The sequence below is a fragment of the Acomys russatus genome, chromosome 26 (assembly GCF_903995435.1).
Source record: "Acomys russatus chromosome 26, mAcoRus1.1, whole genome shotgun sequence".
NCBI classification, from domain to species: Eukaryota; Metazoa; Chordata; class Mammalia; order Rodentia; family Muridae; genus Acomys; species Acomys russatus.
The window spans coordinates 8,613,846-8,630,751 of NC_067162.1; the positions used below are offsets into that span (position 1 = coordinate 8,613,846).

Genomic DNA, 16,906 nt, shown 5'->3' on the forward strand with positions numbered 1-16,906 from the left:
GAAATGTTAGAAGAAACAGCAATAATAGGAAGGCAAGCAGAGGAGCACAGGTAGAACGTAAAGAAGAGCTGCAAAAGTAGCCTGGTCTTTAAGAAGTGTTGAGAAATTCAGAGTAGCCTAAGTGGGTTTTTTTTTTTTTTTTAAATCAGACTCATTGTGAAGTGTGATCCAGAGTTTACAATGGAATCTCTCAGAAGCAAATCAAGGACAGCAGGTATCAACAGCAGTTGGTCGCTTGTATCAACATCTCCTGAGGATTTATTACAAATGCAGAGACCAATGCAAAGACATTCTATACCCATAAGAAAAAAAAAAAGACCGAAACCCTACCCTCATTTAACAGTGCACTTATGCCTGCTAACATTTGAGTGCCACTCATCTAAGGCGTAAGGACCAAACAAAAGGATATTAAAAAAAAATTCCTTTAAAATATGATGGAATCATGTGGAGAATTCTAAATGAATTTTCAGGGCACAAACTGAGAAAAAGATAAAGGGCAAGATGACAGTATCTACAAATAACCTCAGAGTAAACTGTCAGAAGAGCAAAAAAGAGGGACAGAGGTGGCCATCACAATGACAGGATGGATAAAAGAGGACCAAGTGTCAGAAATGCTGTACTAAGAAAGCAGTCTTGTGGGGAGAGAGATGGAAGAACACATGGCCTTGGGCACTTTAGCTTTCTAAGGACTAAGCCATGGGAGAGCCTGTCAGTCCCCATAAGCCCAGGAAGCAGATGGCAGTACCAGGAAACTAGGCCAGGGAAGCAGGCCACAGTGAGCCCACCATGCAATGTTTTCTGTAGGTGCAATGTGTCCTGATTTCTGTAACCATCCCCATGGGATATCAAGAACTGTCCCCCACTCCCCCACCGTCACGCCATATCAATACCTTTAGGCAACTGTTTTCTTTTCAAAGGTAATATGGAGTTGTTTTATTTCTTAAAGACTGGTGGGTTGAATTTTGTGCCATTCCTACTCAGAAACCGATCTCAAGAAAAGAGAATGACTCATGGACTGTCCAGACTGCAGTGTAGCTCTCAGCTTCCCAAGGCTCTATTGTTGCTTTCTTGTGTTCTCCTGTGGTTTGTTCAAACACACAAGGATATTGCTCATAACTGATCTGAGAAAACATAGATACATTGCAAGGAATACATTATATACTTGTAAAATACCGTCTTTTTAAATATTTAAATAATTTCCACTGAAGAACCAAGAAAGGAAAGAGAGAGAGAAAACTGCTTTCTAGATAGTATTTTTTTTTTTCTGTGATTCCTGAGTTTCCAAAAATAAAAATGGAATTATGGGAGTTTGAATAATTTAGCTAGTAACACGAAGGGAAATATTTCACAAATACTCAAAACAGGCTTCAGTACATTTAAAAAACAAGTTATTTTCCTGCCGGCTATAAAAGGAGGTAAGGACAAACGTTTGCACCAAGTCTGTGAACATAATAATAACGCCTCCCTCTCGCTCCTCCTCTCCTCTGCTTCTTGTTTACCTTTCCAGGCCTTTCCATCTTACCAGGCAAAGCCTGCTCTGTGCTCCCAGTTCCTTTGCTTCACACAATCCCTCCTCTCACCAGGTTCCCCATCACTTCTTTCATATTGATGATGAAACCCAAAGATTCCTAACCAATAACCAGGTTTCAGTTTCTTAAGCTAGATTTAAGAACAAGTGTGGAGCTAGAGTAATATGTTGAAGCTTTAGATTCGTTCTTTTCTCTTTAAAATGGAATGGCTGATTTGGCCCCTTGGAGTTGAGCTTCTTTTCTCTTCATTTTTGAGTTCATCGTGTTTGGTATCGTCTTGTGCTTGCCACTGTTATAGGGGGAAAAAATGCAGGTAGTGTGTTAAAAGCTTGCTTCCTACCAAGCCTTGTTTTAGTCTCTGCATGTGCGTGTCTCTGAACTTAACCATTTCACAGATTTGCTTACATAATTGATCTTTTTCCCCTGGTGAGAATGATAAAGCTGCTGAAGGATTTCACAGCCTAGTGAGCGTCAAGCCAGGGCTTATACCGCAATTGAGTCGATTATAAGGCTTGAGGGCCCCTGTCCTAACATTTGGCCTGGTGTTCTTTAGTGATTCATATTAAGTCATTTTTACAGTAATTCTTAATATACATAGTCATACATACTCTTTCTTTTGGTTGATCAGAGGCTGGGTTTACGTTCTCTAGCCTTATATCTGTATAAAAACTGAGGGCATCGTAAAACTCTCTTCCCTCCGTTTTTGTGTGTGATGTAAGGAATAATAAAGTTTGAGTTTGTTTCTGCCTCTGATCACCAGGTGTTGGGAGCTGCGGATGTTCTCTGTGCTGCGTGTAAACTCACTGCCCTGCTTGTCGTTGCAGCACTGGCTACCAGTTTATTTACTATTCACCTGAAAACACAGCCAAGGCCAAGGAAGTTCTCAGCAGCATCAATGAACTGCAGCCCCTTGTAGCAACCCATGCAGACCTGCTGCTAACCTCCGCCAGCCAGCACTCACCCGACAGCTTGAAGAGTTCCTTAAAGCTGCTTTCAGAAAAAGTAAGACCCAAATCTTCACTCCAGTGGGGAAAGCGAAGTTTCCCAATTCCCATCGGTGTTGCCTTCTGCACATATCACCTTTCATGGCATCTGGAAATGCAAAAGAGGCTAGGTTAAAAGTAAGCTTCAAAGCACCGCCGCAGGATCAAAATGAATTGGCTGCATTCTCTTTGTGTGTTTCATATGCATTATTTCTTTTTCTGGTAAGAAATGAAATCTGCTGTTGCCCAGTACATAGCTCCTCTATTTCCTTGCCTTTTATTCCTTCTTTTGGTTTATGGGCTGAGTAAGTGAATTGAATTAGATTTCAAAATTACTTTCCTCTGATGAACCCATCATTTTTATACATGACTAGTGGTACGTTTGAATGGCGACATCACTTGCTTTGAAGCCGAACCTTGATGTGGTGTCCCATGAGGGACACGAGACAATCCCTCCATCTGCCTTTGCCTCCCACAACATTAGCGAACAGGAAAACACTATCAACATTACAAAAATAGTTATGCTTGAAACATGGTAGAACCTAAACTTTGGTTTGTCCAAAAGTGACTCTATAGCTCCAGTAAGTAAAAGTGGTCAGGCCCGGGGCATATGCACAGCATAGATAATTGGAACTACTGTAAAGCGTAGAGCCAAGGCTGGAAGAGACCAAGTAGAGCAAGAATTTAAACATAAAACTAAGCATCCTAGAGATGAATACTATGTAACTCACCTGTCACCTACACATCTACACATTTTGCACTCTCCTAGGAGGCATTCCTAATAAACACACAGTGAAAAACCTGACCAAAGAAAACACTTCTAGAATAATTCAGCACTGTGGTTCTTTGCCTCTCTGGATACAACATGTGTAGAACACGTATACCATGTATGTCTGTGGTTTTCAGTCATCTATATCCATTGCTAATAAAAATCCTCTTCTTAAGTTTTTACCTTAAGCTGTACATTTCTATGTATTTTCTTATAAGACAAAGCTAAAATCTACATTTATTGAAAAATCAATTTCTTTTCAGAAGGGCCCGGTGACTTTCCTAATAGATTTGAAAGAGAAACCACCCAGCCCAAGCTTCCTAGTTAAACCCAGTGGTTTTCCATCTTACAACCTCTTACAAAGGTGGGAAATGCTTGTTAAATTTTACCAGTAGCTAGTGTGTGTCAAGGAAGAATTTCTAGTACCCATGCTATTTTAGGTAATTTTCACAATTGTTGGGTACATACTACCTTCATCTTACCAAGAAAAGACATAAAAAGATGGTAAACTAAAAACCTACGACATTGTAAAGCTTGAATTATTCCTAGGAATCAAATAAACTCCATGTGATCTATCTATCCAGGCCAGGTTACTTTATGTAAAATAAGTGTTTTACATATTTTATTAGTTAATGTTTTTGCAGTATTTTTAACATGGCAAACTCCTTTGGGACTGGGTGGGTCAGAAGGAAACCCCAAAGATGTCCATGCACAGTAAAATGATGGAATATAACTTGGGGTCATCTTTCTTTGGAGAGGGTGATTGGCGGAGGTGCAGCTTTTTAGGTTCACCTAAGCAGAACGTTTTAACACATTCTGCATCTGCAGAGTGGTGGTTCTGTTCTTCCTCTGAGCTGGGCAGGGGTGAGCCATTTCATGCTGTGTCATTGGCAGCTCCCCGCAGGGGTGGGGGAGGGTGTTAGCACAGCTTTAAGCCATGATTGCTCCAGTGTTTTCTCGTATTTTCTGTCCACTGACAAATCTCTCATCTGCAGAAACTAAAAGGTTTTTGTTTTTAAGATTTTGAGCCACACATTCTTTTATTTTATTATTTAATTAATTTATTCAGATTTCATCTCAATTGTTATCCCATCCTTTGTATCCTCTCGTTCCTCCCTCCCTTCCCACTATCACCCTACTCCCCTCCCCTAGGTCTGTGGCCGAGTGGGGGACCTCCTCCCCCACTATATGTTTATAGGCTATCAAGTCTCATCTTGGTAGCCTGCTTATCCTGAGTGCTACCAGGCCTCCCCACCAAGGGGACATAAGCCACACATTTTTTTAAGGATCCATGCCTAGCATTTCAAAGAGTCACATAAGTTAATAGTTCTGCATGGCCTTTGAAAGGAATCAGTCTTGGTCTTTGAGCTCAGCAGGAAGAAAGGTTTAGTATTATCATAAATTTCAATTTAATATAATATTATGCTGGCATGCTTTATGTTTATGTTTCAGATTTTTTTACAGTTTTGTGGGTTAGAGAACAAAAGCTACCTCTCATTGGTAGTACCCAATTTTGTTTTGAAATAGGGTTTTCTCTGTGTAGCCCTAAACTATCCTGACGATTTTTTTATTTGTTTATTATGTATACAGTATCCTGTCTGCCAGCAGGTTTGCTTGTGCAACAGAAGAGGGCACCAAATCTCAATATATATATATATATATCTGTGAGCCACCATGTGGCTGCTGGGAATTGAACTTAGGATCTTTGAAAGAGCAGCCAGTGCTCTTAACCTCGGAGCCATCTCCCCAGGCCCAGCTTTAAACTATTCTGAAACTCACTCTGTAGTCAAGGCTGGTCTTAAACTCAGAGATCTTCCTACTTCTGCCTCCTGGGTGCTGGGATTGGAAGTGTGCGCAACCACACTTGGCAATAATATCTAGTCTTAAAACAAGTTTATAAAATTGATTTAAGGCAGAAATACGATCTTAGTGTTCAAAGGTCACTAGGGTGAAGCAAATTATCATTTTCAAAATTTTATTGTTACCTTTTTTGGTGCATTTGAGGCAAGAACAGCTAAAATCTACCAATTTTCTACAAATCCAAATACAGCAAAATTTTATCTATTTTTGATCATGTACTTCTAAAAAAACAAACATACAATTCAAAACATATGTATATATACATATGAAATATGAAAAATCTAAATTCAAACTATTTCCTTGTCCCTGTGCCTGATTCAAGGGGCACAGAGTAACATGCGAATAAGCTCTGGTCCCGTGAGAGAGTCCAGAGTTTCGATGGTAATGTTTGCCTCAGTGATGATGATGGCTGAGAAGAGTGCCATTTGCTGCAGGATCGATTTAACACTCCCTTACAGTGATCTCCTCAACGTTAGCAACTACGTGGGGAAGTTATCATTTCCGATGTTCGCTATTGATAATCCCATCAAACATTGTTAGTGTTCTCATTATAAACTGGGGCACAGAAATGTTAAACGATTGGTAACACTACACAAACGTGTCCCTGTCTCAAGCTTCTTTGAGTTTATACCACTGTATCCGTGATCTATTGGTGTAAGGAATATGTGTGTTTGAGAGCACAAGTGAAAAGTCATAATAATGAGTGGTTACTACATACTCTTGTCCTACAGTACAATATTGTTAAGTTATGTTATAACCAAAACTATTATATGTCCTTTATGGTATGGGGGATAAAACCGAGGGTCTCACACACGCCCATCAAACACACTGAGCTATATCTGAATCCTTTGTCTCAGTATATCTTCTAATGAATGTTCCAAGAAGAATGGAAACTCTTTCTTTCTGAACTCAAGATTTTTCTCAAATTTCTTACCGTAAGGGCAGCACCGGTAGCCAGTGTTCAGAAATTAGAGTGAGGTGTGGTACTGGAGAGAAGACTATGGTGGCTGTGTAGGTGCTAAGAGGGATTCTTCATTTTCATCCTTCAGCCATGCCTAGGTCCATCTCTTGCCCAGCTGAAAGGACAATAGGAAGGTGTGGCTTTAAAAAACAAAATGCACTCAGAGGAGGGGGAAGCAGGCTGTCTGGATGAGACCTGATAGGCTGTGATCATAGGGTGGGGGAGGAGGTCCCCTTCTGTCACAGCCAAGGGAAGAAGAATAGGATGAAATAGGGATGAGGAGTGAAACTGGAAGATATGAGTGAGTGAGGGGTAACAATTGGGATGTAACCTGAATAAATTTCTTAAATAAAAATTAAAAAATTAAATTAAAAAAAAAAAACAGAAACAAAAACGATAAAACCCCCAAATGCCGAATGTTTGATTTTCCTAATAGAAGCCCAGGAGCCAGATGCAAGGGTGAAATCCTGCTAGCTCAGAGAGACAGCAAAAGCTCTGACCTTCCTACTGAGCCCACACCCTAGAGGAAAAAGCCTTAATACCTTTCAGCTCCATGTCCCTCCTTCAGTTCTTGTGTGCCAAGGCTGGGCTGAGACACACCGCAAGTACAGGATCAAAGGCTGAGCCACAGCACAATTAGAAACAGATTTGTTTCCAGTTCACAATCTCAGGGTTTACAGTAGTGTCAAATATCCTACAATAGGAAGGAGAGGGATAGTTTGTTTGCTAATGGTTGCTAAACGTATATATACTTGGAGGACAAAAAAAGGAACTACAGAAATACATCCTCAAATTCAGTTGAAACTTGAGGATTTGAATTAATGTTTCTGCTTTCCTTAGTCCCCATCAAATTGTAAATATTTTATTAGTGAAATAACATACGATGAAAAATTATCTTTGTAAACAGGGGGACAGAAGAAACAAAGACAGTGCTCAGCATTGGCCTTGTGTCAGGAGGCACTGCATGGGATGCAGATGTACGCATGCATACTCCCTTTCAACAAGGATGCTGGACAAATGGGCTCCAGCTTTCAAAAGCAGAGAAGAGGAGGACCCTTGTGTGTGGCCAGCTTGCTCCCTGAGGCTGTTTTCAGGCTGCAGTGCAGGAGAGGAAATCTGAACTGTATTTCTCGATGAAAAAGCAGGAACTTGACTTTGGGAATTCTGGGTTAGCTAGATTCACAGAGTATAGTTTAATGAAGGGAGACGTCAACATAGAGCTCTGGTGCTCTGTGGGTATGTTTAAGTCTTTACTTGACGGACTCATGCTTGTTTAAAGAAATATCAGACGTTAGCCAGTAGAACTATTTCTGTTCTCAGACAGTGCTATGAGTATTTTATCTTTGCACCAGCAAAGAAAAAAAAAGACTTACTAGGTATTTTCTGAGTAGAATCCTAAGGAAACCTTGGGTCTCATAGTGGATCTGAAAGAAAACTGACACCATGTTATGGTTCGTCCCCATGAGTAAGGCTCTAAAACAAGGCTCTCGAGAGGTTCTCACTTATTTCAAGTAACCTCAGTTTACATTGGAGCAAAAGAGTATTGAAAATAATACAAGAAAAATTGAACAACTGATAATATAAAAATAAACTGTATGCCAGTCGATAAACAAATACCAAACTCGTGTTGAAAACTTGCACATCAGATGGTTCCATGGTTAAGGGTTCTAATTCCCCTTCCAGAGGGCCTGGGTTGGGTCTTTAGAACTTTATATGGAAGTTCACCACTGTGTGTAACTTCCAGAGCACCCCATACCTCTCCTGCCTCCATGAACAAATGATACACAGAACCCTGCATTGAAATTATATTTTTCTTCTATACTAAATCATCTTTATTCATTCTTTGAGAATGTATAAAGTGTATTTAGACAATATTCAGATTCAAAAGAAAAAATGGAAAGGATAAATTTGATGAAAATACAAATATGCAAAAAGGGAAATTAAAAGATAATGACAAAAGTATAAAATTTTCCTGATTGAGAAGACATTATTCAGAAAGTAAAAGGTGGGGTCTGTAGAGGTGGCTCTGCAGTGAAGTACACTTGCTGCTCTTCCAGAGGACCTGGTTTTCTAGCACCTACACCTGGCTGCAAGCCGTATCCCAGAACTCCAGATCCCACCTATCTGACACCTTCTTCTGGCCTCAGTGAAACTCTACTCACATGCACAAACCTACACAAGACACACAGACACAGACACACACACACACACACACACACACACACACACACACACACACACACACCAAAACATAAAATCTTAAAGAAGATGTAAAAGTAAAGAGGGGATGGTCAGATGGCTCATAGAATTAAGACACCTGTGGCCAGACCTGACATCCTAATTTCAATTTCCAAGATTCATATGGTGGTAGGAAAGAAATGATTTTGGCAAGTTCTTCTCTGCCTTCCAAAATAAGTGTTTAATTAAAAACAAAACAAGTCAGGAAAGGCAAGTCACAAACTTGGGGAAAAAAATATGGAAAACGTGTGTCTCATAAAGGTCCTGTATCAGAATATATAAAGTGTTCATGCAAGTTAATAAGACAAGCAAGCCAATTAATAATGAGGAAAAGAGTCAAAAGATACTCCACCACAAAATATATATATGAGCAGGAAGTAAGTACATGCAGTTTCTCAGCATCATTTTTCCAGAGAGGAATGCAAATGAGATTCCACTAACCACCTATTGAAATAGGAAATGCAAATGAGATTCCACTAACCACCTATTGAAGTAGGAAATGCAAATCAGATTCCACCAGCCACTTACTGAAGCAGCTAGTAGAATGTTGTACTCATAAACAGGGAGAACTAAAATTCTTCCTCCTACAACACTGATAACCAGACCAGAAACCTAGCTAATGCCTAGTTATTTGCCCAGTAATTTATATCCTCTTGTTTGTGTCTTTTTGTTCACACCCTCCCTCCCTCTTTCATCCTATTCCCCCCTAGGCCTCTGACAAGGGGAGCCCTCCTCCCCCACCATCTGACTACAGCCTATCAGGTCTCATCTGGATAGGCTGCATCACCTTCCTCTGTGTGCCTTCATGGTCTCCCTGCCAAGGGGATGTGATCAAATCGGGAGCACCAGAGTTCATGAGAGACATTTTTTAATAGTAAATAAATTCTTCGTGCATGTCATCCCTATAGCAATAGACAGATGGAGTGGTAAAAGTGTATTTACATTACTGGTCAGTATGTACTGGATATCACACTATGTAAGTCATGCTTTTGGGAGACCTTGTTAAACATACAAGTTTTGATCCAGTGCTAAAACTGAATCTATATTCTAATATTTGAAGCTTTTAACGAACATCCTGGAGAGAGGGGAAAAAGAGGAGGAAGGGAGGAGGAAGAAGGAGGGGAAGAGAGAGAAGGGAGGAAGGGAGAGAGGGAGGGGGGAAGGGGGGAAGAATACAAAAAATATCACCTGTAAAGGCACGGTGGGGAACGTCTATTTGACTGCACTAAGGAGATTTACTGTGGATGTAAAGGAAAGGTCCAACTCTTAAATTGCTGCTGGGAGGGTTCAGCTAGGAGAAACTCAGAGGTAATCCCACCTAGAGAGGTCAGGGGAAATACTCCAGGAATTTGCATTCTCAATCTCATCTCCGTTGCTGCAGAGCAATGACATCATCTGATGGTAAGATCCTTAGAACACAACTGCAAGGACACAAAGCAGATACAAAACCCGACTCTGAGTTCACATTGGCTGTCTTAGACCTTGAAGACCTGAGGTTGCCTACGATGGTTCCAAGGGTGCGTGGAGATGAGTCTCAGGGACTGGGGCATAATGACGATACTGACGCCTGTGGGGGGCTTTCAAGTCACCAGAGAGGAAGAAATACTTCAGAGAAAGGAATTTAAGCTCCCTGGCATCACATTCAATGTCCAGAACCAGGGTGTGATGGGGCTCAAAAGGAAACCTTATAATGAATTCGGTCAAGAAAGAGCCATGTAAAGAGAAGAGAGCACTTTACAGTTTAAACTGAATTAAAACCTTCACAGGTTGCAAGTGCCATTTTGTATAAACTGAGAAAGTGGTTACATGGGTTAGTGAAGATCAAGTACACAAATATTCAGTGTGTCAGTAACTTCCTGGCTGCTGAGTACAAGTTCCCTTAAGGAATTTTGGGGGGAAATCAGTAAGCTAACAGTCGAATATAAAAGTATTTTCTAATTGACTGACTTTCACACAAACTCTGGTGCCCCATATTTGACCATGTCCCTTGGATGGGGACGCCTGGTGGCACTCAGAGGAAGGATAATAGGTCACCAAGAAGAGACTCAATACCCTATGAGCAGATACAGGGGGAGGAAGTCCCCCTCAGTCACAGACATAGGGGAGGGGAGTAAGGGGAAAATGGGAGGGAGGGAGGAATGGGAGGGTACAAGGGATGGGCTAACAACTGAGATGCAATTTGAATAAATTAATAATAAAAAAAGAAAAAAAAGTATTTTCTAATTGAAATAAACAAAGCATATCAAATATAAAAGTAAATAGTTTTTCTTGCTGTATATGTAACTATTAACTTAGCTAGCGCCTACTCATGCTGCCAATTACTTTTACACTACAGATGTGGTTTGCTCGGCATTGCCTTAAATTTGATTTTAATGAAAATAACATTTTTTAAAAGAATAGATTTTTCTGAAATTGTTGCGTTCTTTAGTGGAAAGTGGTAGTCTTAAGTGAACAGGTCCTAACCACTCTTCTGTCATTAATATTCAGAGACCTAGGAAATCCTCTTCAGTCATTCCCAAGAGAAGTCATTTTTAGAGGTTTTAAACTTTAAGATAATTCGGTATTTTGCCTTGAAGGATGGTAGCATGGAAATATGAAGTTCAAAAAATATTTCGCTTGTAAAGTCACATTTTTCTTTCATTTTAAACATTTCTGAAACACAGGAAATAAACTATGCATCGGTTCAGAGTTTATTCTTTTATCATTCACTACGTCATCCAAACAACATTTTGAATCAATTGTTTGACCTATCCTTTTTACAACATTTACACAAAATTTAGAAAGCTTTGTTCTCCCCACCCCCACCTCTTAATGTAATGTAAGCTGAGTTAAAACATAAAGATGTTTCAAGGAGCATCAATAAGTAACTCAGAAACAAGATAAAAACATTCTCATGAATTTAGCATTCCTAGTCTTACACCAGCCAGTTGCAAGAATAGCAATACGCAAATGGGTTGAATTAAGTGATCTAATCATTTCCTGAAACTGCTATTTTGATTATAAACCATCTAACCTGTACTTGTGTTTTTCAAGGAGACTAAGACATTTTCCCCAAGTCACTTGGATCTTGAAAATGGATTATGTAGTATTTTTGGATCAAATGTGACTCTGTGTTTAGGTTTCAGTATGTCCAGAGAGCTTCCAATGATCCAGATAAAGTTTTCCACAGAAAAAAGAAAGGCGATGCTCAGCTCTTATGGGTGTTATGCAAGTTTATCACGTTGTAGTTAGCTGTCTAAAGGCAGCTGTGGTTATAAGAGGGTCTGCAAGACACTGTTGTATTATGTTTCAAGTGAGATTTAAATAAATGAAGTAGAAAGTCTGTGTGAGCATATTTGGGAAACCAAGTGATCCAAGTACTGTAGAAGATTCTAGTTGGTGTGGACAGCTGTGTGTCTCCATAGCAACTATGTCTGTAGTGCACACAGTGGAGCTGTAGTTGCAGGGAGCACAGAGAAGGCTGGCTAAGGATGTATTGAAACAGAAGAAAGAATCTAGCAAGAGATAAAAATGTTTGGTTAACTTTAATAGGAGTAAAATCACATTTTAGATAATTAAAGTAGCATCGATGGGTATATTAAGGCTATTAGAAAATATGTAAATGGCATGTTTATCCATTTTTAAAATATATTTTATTAATTTATTCATATTACACCTCAATTGTTATCCCATCCCTTGTATCCTCCAATTCCTCCCTTCCTCCCATTTTCCCCTTACTCCCCTCCCCTATGACTGTGACTGAGGGGGACCTCCCCCGCCCCCATAAATGCTCATAGGGTATCAAGTCTCTTCTTGGTAGCCTGCTATCCTTCCTCTGAGTGCCACCAGGCCTCCTCATCCAGGGGACGTGGTCAAATATGGGGCACCAGAGTTCGTGTGAAAGTCAGTCCCAACTCTCCACTCAACTGTGGAGAATGTCCTGTACCTTGGCTAGATCTGGTAGGGGTTCGAAGTTTACTGCACGTAAAGGCTAGGCTCACAACTATAAATAAAAGAGTTTATCCATTTTTTTGAAAAAAATCTGCACTGACCAAATGGGATACCATATAGCTAATTCTTCATTATTACTTATTCTGTACCTTCCATTGTCGTTTTAACAATTATTTCATGTGCTTATCTGTTGTAAGCTGACTTTTCCTTATTTATTCTAAATTCTAGAGTACTTTCCAATTGTTAATATTTTACATCCACTTTCTCACATTTATTGTTTCTTACAGGGTTACTAATACACCAGATGAATATTGACGATAGTCAATCAACTTCTATATCGATAACAATTTCATTGGCAGTTTGTAGTAGGGAAATTTCGTTCTGAGACATGTAGCTATTCAAAATGTTGGGAAAGGGACACAAACATCTGGGCTGCTTGCAAGTGGTGGTTGGTGTGGAGTAAACGCGAGCTTGTTTGACAACTTACAACCTGCTTTATCTGGGCTGCCAATGAGCAGTGTATGAACAAAGACATCACCTTTCTTTTTTGTCTCCTTTCTTTTTTTCTTCTTTTTCCTCCTTTTGTTTTCTTTCCTCTTTCTTTTTTTTCCTCTTTCTCTTCTTTTCCTTTGTGGTAGTTTGAATGAGAATTTCCCACATAGGCCCGTACATTTGATGATCAGTCCCCACTCCCTGGAAGTGTTCGGGAAGTATTAGGGAGACGTGTGGCCTTGTTGGAAGAGAGGTCACTGCCTCTCTTTGTCGAGGCTTTGCCATGTCAAAAACTCACCTCTGTCCAGATTATTCTTTCTGCCTCTTGGTTGTGTCCTGAGATGGGAGCTCTCAGCTACTGCTGTAGCACCCTGCCTGCCTGCCTGCCATCCTCTTCACCCCAACGATCTTTGAAAATATAAGCCCCACATAAATTCTTCCATGAGGTGCCTTGGGTATGTGGTCATATCACAGCAATGGAAAAGCAGGAGATGCAGTTTTACATCTGAATGATGAAAGGTTGACCACAAGTTCTGTACTGCCACTCGAATGGTATGATCTATTGGGAGAAAGAAGAAAATATACAGATATAATAAATAATTTGGCACTCATTTGTGTAAGGACTACCTGGTTTTCTTTAGTTACTGACATTCACAAGAAGAGATGGAGAAATTTTCCTAACCTTGAGTTAGTCATGCCACTGTAGGCCAAGACACAGTGACTTTGAAATGTAGCCGTGATGAAGGTGGCATTGTCCGCGGGTGCTACATTTATGGAAGATGACAAGTTAACCTATCTGATACAAACCGTGTATCACACTGGTCAGTGCTGGCTTGCTTCTCCAGTAGTTCAGCACAGTGTTAGGCCCCCACACACGTGAAGTTTACCATATTAGAGAAAATCAATTACTGCTTCCTCCAGTATATTGCAGCACAAAGCTAGTAAATGTTTTACCTGGAAATTATGCAGCACAGTTGTAAAATGCTTTACTGTGGGGACGCTGTGGTGGTTCTAACACTTACTAGGCATTTAGCAGTAGCTTGTAAAATCTTCCACACCAAGTTCCACTGTTACTTCATGAATACCTCATTGTGCCAGTGAAGGCATAATACGGTGAGGGAGAGAGTGTGTGTGGGGGTTGATAATAAATTATAAATAACAAGTATTTTCATAGGGAAGACTGCTCTTTTGTCTCTTCCGTTGAGAGCTTTCCATGATGGAAAAGCATTTTGAATACTTTTTTTGCAATGAAATCTTTTCTTTTTCCCCTGTGGTCTGCTCTAAATAGACAATAGTTATAGCACAATCGGGTTTCCTTTCGGGGTGTGTTTGGAATCCCTCGAGAGGGGCAGCAGGTAGTTGTTGAAATGATTAAGACGGTGGCACTCAAAGGAGACACTGAGGAGACAGATGGTGTTTATAGTGCACTTAAAACCTCAGCCTTTACTTAAAACAGGAGGACTCCAATCCTTGGCAGCATCCCAATCCCAAAGCTGTTCCCCATCGAGCGCCGTGAATCGCTTTCCCTCCTCAGCACCTGAGCTTTCTCTACAGCACACAACTCTTAGGGACCAACAACTCTGCATTTGACCTTTTCACAGCTCTGTACAGAGATGCCTACCACGGGTTGCTAATCCTTGTGGCTTTCTTTCCAGACTGAGCTCTTTGTGCATGCCTTCAAGGATCAGCTGGTCAGGAGTGCTTTGTTAGCTCTCTACACGGCAAGACCAGGGGGCATCCTGAAGAAACCACCCTCCCCTAAGGACAGCATGGAGGAGACGAGTCCCCAGAACGAGACCCCTCATCTGAGAAGACAGGACTCTATACCCCATCATTCTGACTATGACGAAGAAGAATGGGTAAGTCTCCTCACACCATTTGCTTTCATGGTTTCACCCAAAGAAACAGCGAGCGTCATAAGAGAGTTCCACTTCTCACTAAAGCAAAGTTGTAAACCTGTGACAACATCATTGTGCATAGATAGGTCAGACTTTCCCTTAGGGGCAAGTTGCATTTGAAAGTTGTATTCCTGATCAAAAGTATTTGTTATAAATATGCACTTATTATCAAAGGAATCATGTCTACAACCAAGAATAAGCCATTGGATTAAGTTATCAAAGTTGCAGAACCCTATAATACACTTCTTTGTTTATAGCCAAGCTATCTAGAATTTTAAACGTTTTTCAGAAGAGTGAAAAGTCACGTCAGCCCTTGTAGGATACAACAAGTATTTCCTTTTTGCTAGGTACAGTTTACACATGTGCATATTGGAAAACACACATTCATGTTTAAATGAGAGTGGACATAAACATTTCTGACATCCTACTGGTGAGGCTGTGATTAAGCGGATATTGCTTACGGGGGCTGAGATATCATAAGCCCCATAGCTGGGTCTGAATTTACCTACTGGTGAAGGTAAATTAACAAGAGAAGCAAACAGTGTGGGAGGGACTCTGGTAGAGAGGAATAGGGTGAGAGGAACAGGAAGTGGGCAGAAGTAGGAAAAACAGTGTGCTGTTCATGAGCATGTACATCATCCGAGTGTCTCTGCAGTGAGTATGTTTACATATGCACGTGTTCACACATATCCCCATGCACTTTGGAATCCCTTTGTTGTATCCCAAGCTTAAAAAAAAAATATGCTAGCTGCTCTAGATTCTCTTCCCAGCCTGGACTTTAAGACTGTTTAGGGTAAGGTATTTGAAAGGTCAAGTCTCTAGAACAGGGTTTGAGGGCCTGTGAAATAGTAACTGATCTTCCTTTGGATAAAATCTCTACCCAAGGAAATATAGCTTCAGGCTTCACGTGGGAAGTGCTGAGGAAGTGTTGTGTTTGCTGATGGCGATGGTCTATCCCACATGGCAGCGTTTCAGAAGAGCAGGACAGAACTGCACCTTCTTCAATTTATTCACAGCTCCAAGATGTGCATGCCTCTTAACCTCTCTCAAGTTCAATTTTCTCAGCTGTGAAATGAAATCTGTACCTGTTCTGCTTGGCTCTTAGGATGTGTATACAAGAAGTGGTTTATCATTTTATGGTGATGCCTGGACAGGCCTAGTCAGATTCAGTCACAGTGTTACTGATATGTGCTTCTCGGTTAAAATATGTGACTTACAGTCTTATTATGACAACCAAAATTATTCCTGGGGACCTCTAGTAGTAATATATACATTAGTAATATATATTAGTATGTACACGTATATAAATATATATGTAGAATATATACCCATAAATAAACAAGTCAGATATAGATATGTAAATAAATTAGACATACACATATGTAAATGTCAGACGTTTAAGTATTCAATAAAACCTGGATTGTGAATTTAAAGTATTTCAGTGGACATAAAAAATCACTTAAGCAAAAATTTAAACTTTTTGAGTAATAATTACCATTTTTATCTTGAATCAGATAAAACACTTGAAATTGGATGTGCTTTGTTTTTGTCATTTTCTTCCACTGCCTTGTGACTCCCCCTCACAAACCCCTAACTTTTTCAACTATGTAAAGTTGGCCTCCCCCATTCTTTCTTATTCACTATTCTGTAGGTAATTTTCAGGGTCTTCAGTCCAGTATGTTTTTGCAATGGGACACTTAGCCATGCTAGGTCCTCACCTGGAGCTCAGAGTCCTATGGAAAATGAACGTATCACAAGCATCAAAGGTTGGAGTACTGGATGATAGTCTCTGGCAACAGAATTTTGTCCAGTCCAGTGTGAACTCAGAACTGCCTTACGAAGCTCAAAGAGGAGACAGAGTCATGCCACCGGGCAGAAAGGTTTACAGAGATCCCTTTCCTTTGTTCAGAATTACCTGTTTCACTACACTGCACACTGGGAGCCCCTCAGGAGACCCAGTGGCCTCTTAAAGCCCACAGTGAATTCAGAAATCTAGAAACACAAGTGGCTACTGTATATGGCAGCCTGAGAGAGAGGTCTAGACAGAATGGTGCAAGAGTGTTGTGGTCAGAGTGAGGCTTCCGAAGCTGCTCTGGAGATGGACATGTGAACAGAAGTTCACCACCCGAGATAGGAAGCAGAGTGTTTGACCTCTGTGAAGAGATGCAGTGGCTATAGACACAAGGCAACAGATAAATGCAATTATCGTTAATCATCCCTTTTGCTTGTTTTGTTTTTGAATTGAT

The 16,906-nt window shown here is 40.4% G+C and overlaps 1 protein-coding gene across 3 annotated transcripts in view; it reads left to right on the forward strand.

Annotated features, from left to right (window-relative positions):
* The window catches only part of Inpp4b (inositol polyphosphate-4-phosphatase type II B), a 345,013-nt gene that overhangs the window by 215,985 nt on the left and 112,122 nt on the right, over positions 1-16,906 (forward strand). For all 3 annotated transcript variants that reach the window (XM_051169166.1, XM_051169164.1, XM_051169165.1), the window contains 2 exons: positions 2,354-2,531; positions 14,418-14,621. In XM_051169166.1, the coding sequence (XP_051025123.1) occupies positions 2,354-2,531; positions 14,418-14,621 (382 nt within the window). The remainder of the gene's footprint in view (positions 1-2,353; positions 2,532-14,417; positions 14,622-16,906) is intronic.